At 36.0% G+C, this 12,814-nt stretch overlaps 1 protein-coding gene across 5 annotated transcripts in view; it reads left to right on the top strand.

Annotated features, from left to right (window-relative positions):
- The window catches only part of magi3a (membrane associated guanylate kinase, WW and PDZ domain containing 3a), a 259,059-nt gene that overhangs the window by 176,078 nt on the left and 70,167 nt on the right, over window positions 1-12,814 (top strand). For all 5 annotated transcript variants that reach the window (XR_012398355.1, NM_001365194.1, NM_001365193.1 and 2 more), the window contains 1 exon segment: window positions 2,412-2,618. Coding sequence is in view for 4 of the 5 variants with exons in the window: in NM_001365194.1 (NP_001352123.1) it covers window positions 2,412-2,618 (207 nt within the window). In the remaining variant the exon portion in view is untranslated.

Below are 12,814 nucleotides of genomic sequence, written 5' to 3'. Positions count from 1 at the left end.
CGTTGGCAAAAGATAAGAGTAAAGAGTGCTGCGTCGTGGTCCAGAGGAGCTGCTGGAGTGTTGACTAACAGCAAACAAGACTTATAGCTTTAAGAGTGACCAGCAGCATATTGCAGGTTTCATGTTGTTGCAGTTGAAATATGAAAGAAGTTTGGAAAAATAAAACGGTAGAAGTTTCTAAGTACCAATCACTGTGGCTCTTCTCAAGCAGGGATAGCCTGAGACTACTTTGTAGTTTTAACTTTCCATTGTTATTTATTGTTTTAATTATTTTTTAATCTTCTTCAAATATTTAATAAGTGATATTTAACAGAGCAATGATATTTTTACAGTATATTCTATATTTTTCTTTGGGTAAAGTCTTATTTCTGTTAGTATGGCTTGAAAAAAAGCAGTTTTGGAATTTTTTCAAATAAATTTTAAGGTCAATATTATTTCTCCCCATTTGAGAAGTTACAGAACAAACCACTGTTGTCCAATGACTAGCCTAAGTAACTTAACTTGCTTTTTTAGCCTAATTAAACTTTATAAGGCTCGAAATTGCACTTTAAAACGAATACTTCCATCTTGCAAATGTTATGTACCTCCATCATGGCAAATACAAGAAGAAAAATCAGTCATTAAAGGTATTGTTTTAAAATGTGTTGCAGAACCTTCACCAGAGGGCAAATCAATTTGCCTTCAACTGTATAAATATATAAAGATAAAATATATCAAAATATAATTTTAGCATCAATAAAACTGATTAAAGGGCTTGGAAATACCAAAGTATAGTTTATCAAATTTTCAAAACTCTAGCAATGAAAAACTATATTTTGTGAAATCAATATTATTTGGTGCAAAAAAAACCTGAATGAATAATGAGATTTGTTATTCGGATCCATTATTCAGCGAATAAATAATAGCAGCCATATAGCACTGCTATGGTTGTGATATTGCGTTTATACAACAGTTCGACGGCATAATTGTGTAAATAAAAAAGAAAATCACAAAGAGTCTAAAAATCATTTTATTTGAGGAACTACTTTCTTCCGCCATTCATTTACATCTGCAACTGATGTCAGAACAGCAAAAATTGTTGCTAATTCACCAACGTCGCTTTAGAGCTAGCTAGTATTTGGATGATTCACTAGTGCCATGTCTCTAAAGTGATGACAAAATAAGTGATTTTTACTGACATTTTAAGATTATAAGGCTGAACTGAAAATGAAATGCCATCAGTCTAGAGAGATTTCCAAGTATTTCTCTGTTGCAATCGGGAGTTCACTATAATTAACTCTGAAAAAGCCAAAGCAATGCAATCTCTAATTTTCCAGATTACTGTTGTGTTTGTGATGAGGAAAAACGCTAAACACATGCAGGCATTTCTACTTTCTTTCTGTTTACTGAACTAGTCTGCAGTAACAAAAACAAGAGACTCGTTAGAAAGAAACAGACGGTCAACCAAAAAGTAACTCAGGGTTATACAAAGAGTGGGTAACATAAAATACATACATACCATCTCACACTCAATACACTACAATTACTATGATATAAATACAGCACTACAACACAAAAGAGAGAGACATAGACCTAAAGTGTCACTCACCAATTTTATGGTGTTTTGATCAGCTGTAGTTTAAAAATACACTGACCTTTTCTCCTCTAAGGGTTTATTTGATTATGATATAATTATGCTCTCTTTGTCGCCATCTTGTGGATAGACAATGTCAACTGTCTTTGTGTTGCTCAATGACAGGCTGATGGATGCCAATGCACTGTCTCTCAGAAATAAATATTTAAAATAGGCACTGTCCTTATAAATAAACTGTATAGTTGCATTCTAAACAACCACATTCTTGCCTAAAAAGTCTCAAAAGTACATTAAGTTGTCTAACAGCAGCAATATTTGTCAAATTGTAGAGTATATTCATCTGCCGTCACTCAATGTGGGCGGAGTAATACAGAAGGGTGAGAAGGCTCTATAAGTCCTGATATTGCAGAATATTGCACTGCTATCAGCCATTCAGATTCGAGACCCAGACAGAACTGTTGTATGTATGTATGTGTGTAAATATACACATACATACATACATATATATATATATATATATATATATATATATATATATATATATATATACATACATACATACGTACATATATACATACATACATATATACATATATACATATATACTTATTTATATTATAACCCACATATTACTTATTTTTATATTATATATAAATATAATTTGGAAGAAGTGGTATCTGACCTTTATAGAATAAAAGAAATACTGTATCATCATTTTAGTCAAGCCCATACCTAGTAAATCCAGAGAAATAGAATTTTGAAATGCTCAAATTTTTTTCTGTACCATTTTATTTTCCATCCTCAAAATCTATCTGAATTTATCATTGCTTCCTTGCAGGTAATTATTATGGCACCCCAAAGCCTCCTGCAGAGCCCAGCCCTGTGCAGCCTGACCTGGTAGACCAGGTTCTGTTTGATGAGGAGTTTGATGCAGAGGTTCAGCGCAAACGCACCACGTCTGTCAGCAAAATGGACAGAAAGGACAGCGCAGCTCCTGAAGAAGAGGAGGAGGATGAGAGACCACCCATGGTCAACGGACTCACAGGTTAGACTGCAAATCTCTGCATTCAGGCATTCAGCAACAGCTGAGTTAATACTGTAGGTGTGTTGATCTATTGTGATGTTTGCTTATTTAGTCAAGTAACTTTTATTTCTAAAGCACTTTATTTAATATAGATTGTTTCAAAGCTGTTTTACATGGCTAGAAAAGGAAAGGACACAAACCAATAACAATATTTCGGATTGGGGGATGTATTCAGTATAGAGTAGTTGTAGAAAGCTGGTGTAGATCTAGTTAGATTAAAACTGATTCAGTTCAGTTTAATGCCAATGTCACTGTTAAAGGGCGATCCACATAGCCATACATAATATACGAGAGTTTAAAATCAATAATGCACAAATGGGTTCAAATGCAACTCAGCAGAGTTAAAAGATTGAATATAAATTTTCAAAGACACTGTGTGATTTGATCATACCGGTCAGTGTTGGGAAGTAGCTTAATAAAATTAGACACACTGCTAGTATCCTACATCAACTGTGCTTCATTTAAAATTCGCAAATGGAAATTATATTTACAGATTAACTGCAAAATCCTGCACCGTATTTTATTCTTCGTTTTTTGTAGCATAATATTAAGCTTCATCTATAGTTAAGTTACTTGCTTACAGTTGGTTCTGAGATAGGATTGGCAGCGCTGTGCATGTAATATTTAATCATTAAGGTATGGTTTCGATTTTCGTAGCTGCGTGATTCACGGTGCTGGCAGATTGCCTGCGAGGCTTTCATTGTAAGTGTATTACTGTAAATGTATTTTTACTTCATTTTTGCAAGCTGAGCGACTTTGCTTTGCTGTGGTAATCGACAGGAGAACACAGATGCTGTCAATAGAGCTTAAGTTGTTCTGGGCTGATTTGATTGTGTTCCCTGTGAAGAGCTTTACTGAGGGGTCTTTGGATGCGCACTCAGTTGTAAAATAGAGGGGTTTAGTGCTGTAGAGTTCTGTGCCACGACTGCTGTACATCTCTCAACACAAATGCCTGCTTCCAGTCATTCAGAAAGTCAGTTATCCTCCATTGATCACACCTTTAAGAAGCTGTAATGTAGTGGTACTAAGTACACAAAGCTAAAGTGCACACAATGCATTTATTTCTATAGATTCATGCACGATTTAATTTGTTGAAATCTTATTTTAATGAATCAGTTAAGAAAATTTTCTAAAACTAACATTTTAAAAAAAGCAATTAAAGTGATTCATTCAGGGTGCCATTGAGTTTACAAATTATCCCCTCACTTAATCATTCAACATAAATCCTCTTTTATTCATGTTAATTAATAACTATGAATTAACTTACATAACCTTGACTGTTACTGAAGATTTAATGCAGTATATTCAATGCTTAAGCCAAACATATTTTATTCTTCATTCAAACATCTAATGTCCAAAAATTTGGCTCTTATAAACCCAATCTTTCTGACTGAATCAATTAAAACTGTCATTCCTCATTCACACAGGGCGTCAGCTTCAACGCTTCTCATTCACTTGCATGGGTGATGTCAGGCGTTGCCGAACTGCATTGTGGATCCGTCTGCGCCGCTATAGAGGCGTTGCTCACTGCAAAAGTTGGGACTTTCTCAACTTTTCAAGCGCCGCCGGAAACGTCAGCCAATCAGATCGTTATATGCAAATACACCAGCTCAGACAGTGGCCTATTGCTGATGAATTTCATTGGCTGACCCTGCTATGACGATCGCGTCAGCCCCAACTCCATACACGCCCTCTGTCAAGCTGACGCTGAAGCCCTGTGCGAATAGGGTGTAATGCTGCTCAAGAACTTTGGCTGTTTGAATCAGATTTTTAGTAAAACATTCAGGAGGGAAGTTAAGTTATCAGCTGATTCACTCTGGGAATCAAAGTGAATCATTCTGGGAAGATTGAGCTGACTGTCTCTTAAACTGTGAATTTTACTTTATGCTCACTACAAGGCTTAAGGCTGGTTTATACTTCTACATCGAGTCTTCGGCGTGACCCATGGCCCATGTCTTGCGCATAGCTGTGCATTTATACTTCTGCATGCTGTTTGTGTTGTTTTGCAATAACACTTCCGAAATGCTTGCTGGCTGGCAGTAGGTTATGTTATGCTCCTCTGTATTGAGTTTCTTTGTTGATGTTTTGTTTTAGCTAAAGTAGCTAAAACTCGCTCATTCAGAGGCGGGAAACAGCAGATGTGAAAAAGCTTTATTCATAAGGTAAACACAAAACATCTGGGGCCTCATGTACAGAGGCGTTGAATTCATACTAAAGCATTGCGTATGGACTGTGTGTACGCAGTAAAAAATTCTGATGTATGAAACATTGCGTACACAGAATCCCACGCATATTCTCTTTATACATCCGAATTAATGTGAAACTGAGCGCACGTGCAGTGCACAAGCGCAAAACTCCTCCCTGGTAATGACTCCACTTTGGCAAAACCAACCGAAAAAGCAAGAGAAACCTCACAGAATGTGAATTTGAGTTGCTCCTATCGGTGGTAGACCGGAGAAAAACTGTGTCATTTGCAAGTTTGTCCTCCGGAATTAATAACAAAAGAAAAAAAGTAGAGTGGGAGAGTTTAGCTGACTCGGTTAATGCAGTGGGGTCTGAACATCTCACTGTTAGTGAATAAAAAAAAAAGAAATGGTCCGATGTAAAGGTGCAGGTTAAGAGGATAACAGGCGGGGGAACGGGATGCTGAACAACATTTAAGGAGAGAGTTGCCTTAATTGTGGACTTTACTGTCTGGAGTACTATCCGTGTTTGTGGGAGACACGGATGTAGTAGAGGTATTTGTGTTCAGATGGCACCTTTATAGCAATGTGCGTGCAGTCGATCGCTCGATTATGTTGGGAAAACGGCGATCGCTGCAAATTACGCTTTAATGTTTGGTTGGTCAACTTCATGGTATGGAAACCTTATATACCTGCTAGACATGCGATAATCCCGTCCCATTCAGCTGGCATTGCAGGAGTCGCCAATGGAAACAAAACAAACCCACACAAGAAATGCCCATACGCCAGTGATGAAGTTGGCGTGGACCAACGCACATTCTGACATTAATTTTATCGTTAATCAATCTAAACGTGAGCATGAAATTTGCCATACGCAAAGTATTTGTGCAGATACAGCGTTGATACATGAGGCCCCAGAAGCTTCTTCATGGGACTTGACATGTGTGAACAATCGGTCCAGCGGGCTTGTGGCTCTCAGCACCACCCACACTCAGCACGGCTACCAATCCGACCTATCATAGAGCTTGCTCTACCTGTCATTAGCTACATTTCCATCCACCTATTTTTATGCACATTTTTGAAATGCCCATAAAAAAAAAAAAAAACGGTTGATGGAAATGCCAAAATGTGCAAACATTTCAAAACTATGTGCATAACTGAGTAGGAAAAGCGTTTTATTCGATAAGAAAACACGCACATTAACTACAAAGGAAACACTTTTACCAAACAAATTCTAGTATGCGCATTAAAGTCATGTGATTTTATTAATATAGAGATCGTCTGATGGTAGAATTGTGTTTGAATGGAGAAATCAGCAGGTTGAGCACACTGTAACACATTTGAAATGTTGTTTTGGTCATTCTAATACACTTTTACCATTTCAGTATTAGTGTTATTATGTTATTAAATACCTCCAGAACTGTCAAGAGCATCTGCGCTTCTCATCTCACACCTTCAAAGCTACCTTGTGTTCATTGCATGTCCGATTCGTCTTCTGAGGTGCAAGTAATTTATTAAATAAGGAAAAGATTGGCGCAGCTTCTCCTACCCCAGCAAATTCCGTTTTTACTCTTTATATTTGGCGCCAGGAAGCGACAGAAGTGATGATTTTGTTCTCTTTGACTCGTTGGATGGAAATGCTGCTTTATTTTCAGGTCTTATTTGCAATATTCCTGTTATACACATAAATTTGCATCACCATTGCTAGTATGACGTGTAGTTACATTTTTTGAGAGGTGTGCGTCAGAGTTGGCGTCAGTCACAGCGAGGTCTATGTGAAAACGTAAAGGTTGTTCTGGATCATACCCTTGCGCTTGATGCTGAAGTATAAATGAGCCTTTAGACCCAGTGTGATTATCTATTCTTTTTATTTATTATTTATTCTTTTATTGTTTATTATTCAAGCAAAGCTATTGTGAATTGATTGCTTTTAATTAATCAGTAAAAAAGTTTCAGACTAGAAGTGAACCAGACTCTCAACTAGGAAGGAATCACTCGTCAGGGGTTAATGACTTCACAGAGATTACTATGATTCTTTCACTTAACTGAATCAAAGATAATAGCAATAGAATGACACACGCAGGCTTGAGAAGAGAGAGCCAGTTCGGTTTAGTAAAGCGTATTTAGTGTATAGTTGAATGTATTTCATTCTTTTTCAGTTTATGCCTTAAGGTGGGTCAGTTTCTCAACTGCCTCCATAACCCCTGCAGACTATCAAAGCTGTTTCAAAGACATGAAAAGTAGTTGAGCTTTTAAAGTAGGCCAAATGCACAGTCAGTCTTGGGTTTTTTTCAGCGATTATATCCAGTGGCATAAATAGACCACGTTGAGCTGAGAATGAATGAGCTTATGGCTGCTATGACTTCAAGTAATGAGCATGTTAAAGAGGCTGCTGTTTGCTGTGAGGAATAAAAGTGTCTTTGCACCCTTTGCACACAGAGTAACTGCTGAGCCGCTGCCTGTAACAGACTGTTGTGTACCAGCCTCTGCACTCAGTCTTCTACCTTCTCATTAAAAATATACTCAAGGCTTATTATAAGTCTTTTACGGCCATTTTGGTTCTACATTAATGACTATGTTTAAACAACATACTGCCACCCTAATGTGCTCTCCTGCTGCCAGACTTTTAGGTCCGAATAATGTCACTCTAGCTGTATAAATTCATGTTTTTTTTTTAATTGTGACTCAAGTAGTAGAGCATTGGGTAAAGCCAGGTAAAGCACTGGTGACATACAGATAAATAATACCACTCTTGAAACTATTAGTTAATAAAAACTATGAAATATTGTTGTACTTTATTTATAGTGCACAAATGTGACTATGAAGCTATTTTTATCTATATTGAAAACTGATTTCACTGGAATGGATCCCGTGCATAACCCAGTCCTCACATCGCTCCAGAAATCTGCAATTTTGCCTGGTAAATAGCTACAATAAATAAGAGCAGCATTAAAAATACATGGCCTTTTTTTAGAGATCTCTAACTGTGGATTTAAAAGCATAACCCACTTCACAGAATCCGGTTTCTTCTGCCAGGTTTGGGTTTGTAGAAAGACTTCTGTGGAGCTCGGTTGGGTTTCTACAGCATTGTGCTGAAAGTAGGTAGGATTTACTGATGCTTCCTCCACAGCAAGTTTTCTTTCCCATAAATCAACGGGATACGGAACAGTGAACACCTTCAGATTATTCACACGCAGCGATAGTGAGCATAGGGTAGGAATTGGCAAAAACATATTATATTCACAGCACATTAACCCACTGCAGTTACACCACCACTGTTCTGTTTGTGTTAGTATGATTGATCGCCATAGGAACTGATACTTTATCCCTTAATATCTGGCTTCCTTTTGCTTCCTTCAAAAATGGAAAGATTTTAAAAAGTTTTCTCCAGACTGACTGAAAAGTTTATTTGCATAGGCTTTACAGGGTTAGTTCACCCCTATAGTGACTGTAATCATTTATTCACTCTTATGTCTTTCCGAATGCATAAAGACTTTCATTTGTCTTCGGATGCACAAATAAGGATATTTTTCATCAAATCTTGAAGATTTCTCTCCCTTCGGTGAAAGTCTACCAACCCAAAGCTCTGATCAATGTTAATGTATGAATAAAAACTCAAATCTGTTCATTTTATAAAGGCATTGTGTCTCGTTAGAAGATTTGGATTAAATATAGTTTATTTTTTGATCTCTTTAGCTTTTGAGTTTTCAGACTTCCGAATTCAGATTTCCAAAATTTTGGCCTGAATTAACCCATCAAGTTAAAAATGCAAGTTCGGGGAACTGAGACCGCACTAAAACCACAATAAACATGCAATACTTTTCAGAGGGTTACTATAGGAAATCTGAGTTGTTTCATCATCACTATAGGGCCAGAAGAGGTTTGTGGATGCACCGAGGGAGGATTTGTTGGCTGTGTTCGTCTCAGAGAGTCCAGCTGGACAAGATGCCTCACAGCTGTCCTTCATTACGATTGGAAACAGCTCTATAGAGCTCTGGCATCACTGTAAGGACAAGATGCAAATGGCAACTGTATCTAACTGATCCTTGCCAAGTGCAAACTGAGACAATTTTTACAGCCTAGAAGTGTGTTTGTGATTTTTTTTCCAAAATAAATTTGCTTTGCTAAAATGGTTAGTCTTGTATTCTCATAAATTCTCACTGGTTGTCATTATTTATATGCATTCTCATGGCCATTTTTGCATTTTTACTACTATTTTCAATGTGAACCTGCTATGGTGCTGCACAATTACAAACTATTCTTGGTACAGAATGCTAAGGATGGTTAGACAACCATGCTGAGCCATGCTAGTATAGTGTCTGCGTACTTAATTTCGCCCCTCTGTTACCTGGCTGTAAGTTTCTTCTAAGCGAAAAAGTGCTATTTTTTTCTTTGATTTACCAAAATATATATTAGATAAAAGTAGTCTTAAACACAGAAATAATTGATTATTGTTCATATTGCTATCTTTACATTACACTTACATTACTAAGGCAATGACTGGCGCATTTGTATTGCAATTCAATGAGCTCCATTACCATGCAAAATTTGATTTTAATATTATTGGTGAAGTTTCCATTATTATTATTATTATTTTTTGGTAGCAATCGAAATCCATATATCTATAGATATATAGATTGATCTATATTTTCTATAGTGACATAATACTCTCTTGATATTTTTCAAAATTTGGAATGAGGTCAATTTGAGCCAATAATTTTACAATCACTGTTGTGAGCAAATGTTTTTTTTTTTTTTGTACAAGAAACATCAGGCAAATATTCAAACATATTTTGAAAAGACTTACAGTAAAGGGTCAATAAAATCTAAATTTTGTTCACAGACAGTTTATTCACCAGATTGAGCAGTCTGGTATATTTGATAGCGTGCAGTAATTGCCGTGCAGTGAAGCCATTCGAGCCATTTTAAGTTTTGCAATGTTAAAATGTCAAAACCATTACGTCATTACTCCATATCAGACATTTCCACCTTGAAAAATATTGCCGTTATATATAGTATATAATATAATATATAATATAATAAAAATTATATTTTTTTATTTAGTCACGCTATAATCTTTTTACAGATAATATTCACTCATTCATTCATTTTTTTCGGCTTAGTCCCTTTATTAATCTGGGGTCACCTCAGTGGAATTAACCCCGACTTATATGTTTACGCAGCGTATACCCTTCCAGCCACAACCCATTACTGTGAAACACTCATACTCTCACATTCACACACATACACTATGGACAATTTAGCTTACCCAATTCACCTATACCACATGTCTTTGGACTTCTGAGGGGAAACCGGAGGACTCGGAGGAAACCCACGCAAACACAGGGAGAACATGCAAACTCCACACAGAAATGCCAACTGACTCAGCCGAGGCTCAAACCAGCGACCTTCTTGCTGTGAGACGACAGCACTACCCACTGCACCACGGTGCTGCCCACAAATAATAATGAAAACTGACATTCTTTAATAATTGTATTTGTTTTTTTTCTGTTACTATTTTTAAAAATGAATAGATTGAGGAATATTACGAAAGTTGATCAAAAGAGGCCCTAAAAGCCTAACATATGCATTTAGGGTTAAATATACAACCATGATGATCCCCATTCACACAGACCCATGCAAAAAAATAAAATAAATGCCAGGCCTGAAGTTGGCGATATCACTTTGACATGCTTCACTACATCTTTATAGGCTGATGTTTTCTTTTTAAAGTACTCATGCATGACAACAGTCCAAACAAGTAACACACATACATTACACCTCCCTTTATGTAGAGATGATAAAGGTATTATCCTTAAAAAAATTTTTCAAAACTTTTCATTTTCAATGGAAAAGTGTTTAGCTTTTAGTTGAAATCGATGTTGTGTAAAAGTACTTTTTAATGTGCAGCACATGTTTCATACTCTCTGGCTACAATAACTGAAAGATTCAGGCAATGTTTACTCCTGATTGAACCACCACCATTAGGTTTCGCTAACATCTACTTTCAACACTCAATCTGCAACACATTGTGTTCATCTGTTTCCGTTACACAGTTTTCTACCAGAAATCTTTTTAGATCCTTTTTTTTATTTTGTAAATAATGTTCACCACACTCTTCTGTATATCATCAAATTCAGCTTTTTTTTCTCCACTTGCACAATCAACCACGAGCATAAAGGGCTTCTTGGGATATTTGCTTTTAAATGTAAGAGCTTATGCTTCTGCCTGTGTCATAAATGGTGCCGCCATGGTTACGGCACAGCAACAACAAGTGCTGATTCATCTGCCACACATGCCGGCGTCTCAGTGCCAGGCTACAATCATTCTGAAGAACAGGCTTTAATCATGGCTATGTCAGCATAATCATATCAAGCCTTGTATGACAATGTATATTGTTTTTTCATCACCTCAACTATTCTGGATGTGTACAACCGGAATATCAACATCTGGAACAAGACACAAATACTCAAGCTGACATGTTTTCCTTTATTTCATTGATTACTCACTCAGGTGCTAGAAGCCATTTTTTTTGTGTGTTTAGTAGTAGTAGTAGTTTATATACAGTATATAAACTACTGATTTTAGTAGTGTGTGTGTGTGTGTGTGTGTTTGTGTGTGTGTGTGTGTGTGTGTGTGTGTGTTTGTATGTATGTGTGTATATATATATATATATATATATATATATATATATATATGTGTGTGTGTGTGTGTGTGTGTGTGTGTGTGTGTATACACAAGGATAGGTGGTAAATATTAGATTGCACGAAGATTCAGATCTTGAACACTGTGTGTGAGTATTAGGTTTTAATCATTTATTACAAGTTACACAAAAATCAATCCCAATTCAACTGATAATTTAATTTGATTTGATTTGATTTTTTTTATTATTTAACAGGAACAATGCTCATTAATCAACTGTAAACTGTTAGAAGCCAGAGTTAGCCACAGGGGCAAATTTTCATCTGTTGCCTCCTGCCCGACTTTAAAAAGGTAACCTAAAATCAAAAAACAAATTTTTACACACAATATCAGTAGTTTCATACATCAAAAAAGACAAAGCATATAATAAGAATTTCATTAAAAGATAGAGAAAAGAATTTCACAAGATTACAGACTTGATATGCTTTTGATTTGTATTTAAATGTTGAATAATTTGTAATACCCCTTAAATTAACAGGAACTGTATTCCAGAAATGACTGGCTCTAACTAAGAAGTAGGCATGGGACGATATTCGGTTTCAAAGTTTACCACGGTTTGGGAAAGGCAAGGTTTTAAAACATTAGTATTTTCTGTTATAACATTCCTAAGGAGTTTTTTTTTATGTTTTTTTATGTGGTGTAAATAAATCAGTGTTTTTGAAATCAATGAAGCAGAAGTCAATGATTTATTTTATTTAGCCTGACATGTTTACTGTTACAAAATAGTAATAAATGTTTCCTGAAATAAAATATATTCAGTTCAATGGGGGTTGTTTTTTACTCGAAATATAAAAGAATGACATATTTTAGAGCAGTAATCACAATACAGTAATACCGTGGTATTTTTATCCAAGGTTATCATACTGTCTGAAACCTATACCGGCCCATGCCTACTGAGAAGACTGACCATGCAAAAGTTGTATGTCAAAAACTGCACAGCACAGCCTCCTCTAGTAATAGATCAGGCTCCTCTGCCATTCTTCTTCTTCTGTGTCACAAACTCAACTAATGGAGATGGAGCATATCCATTTAAAATGTTTAAAATCATACAAGCATCAGCCAAATATTTCATTTTTATCAAAGCTCAATAAATAATGTTTCTGTATTATATTACAATGATGATTCCCTAAGTCTTCTAATCAAATACTTTAAGTGTCTGTTTATGAAGTGATTCATCTGATTTTAAAACAGGTTTTTTTTTACTGGTGTGTGATCAGCTAGTAAGACAATATGTAATATGAGATAATATGCATAATGTGTATATAAGGAGTC

The sequence above is a fragment of the Danio rerio genome, chromosome 23 (assembly GCF_049306965.1).
Source record: "Danio rerio strain Tuebingen ecotype United States chromosome 23, GRCz12tu, whole genome shotgun sequence".
NCBI classification, from domain to species: Eukaryota; Metazoa; Chordata; class Actinopteri; order Cypriniformes; family Danionidae; genus Danio; species Danio rerio.
This window is presented reverse-complemented; position numbering and strand designations above follow the sequence as displayed.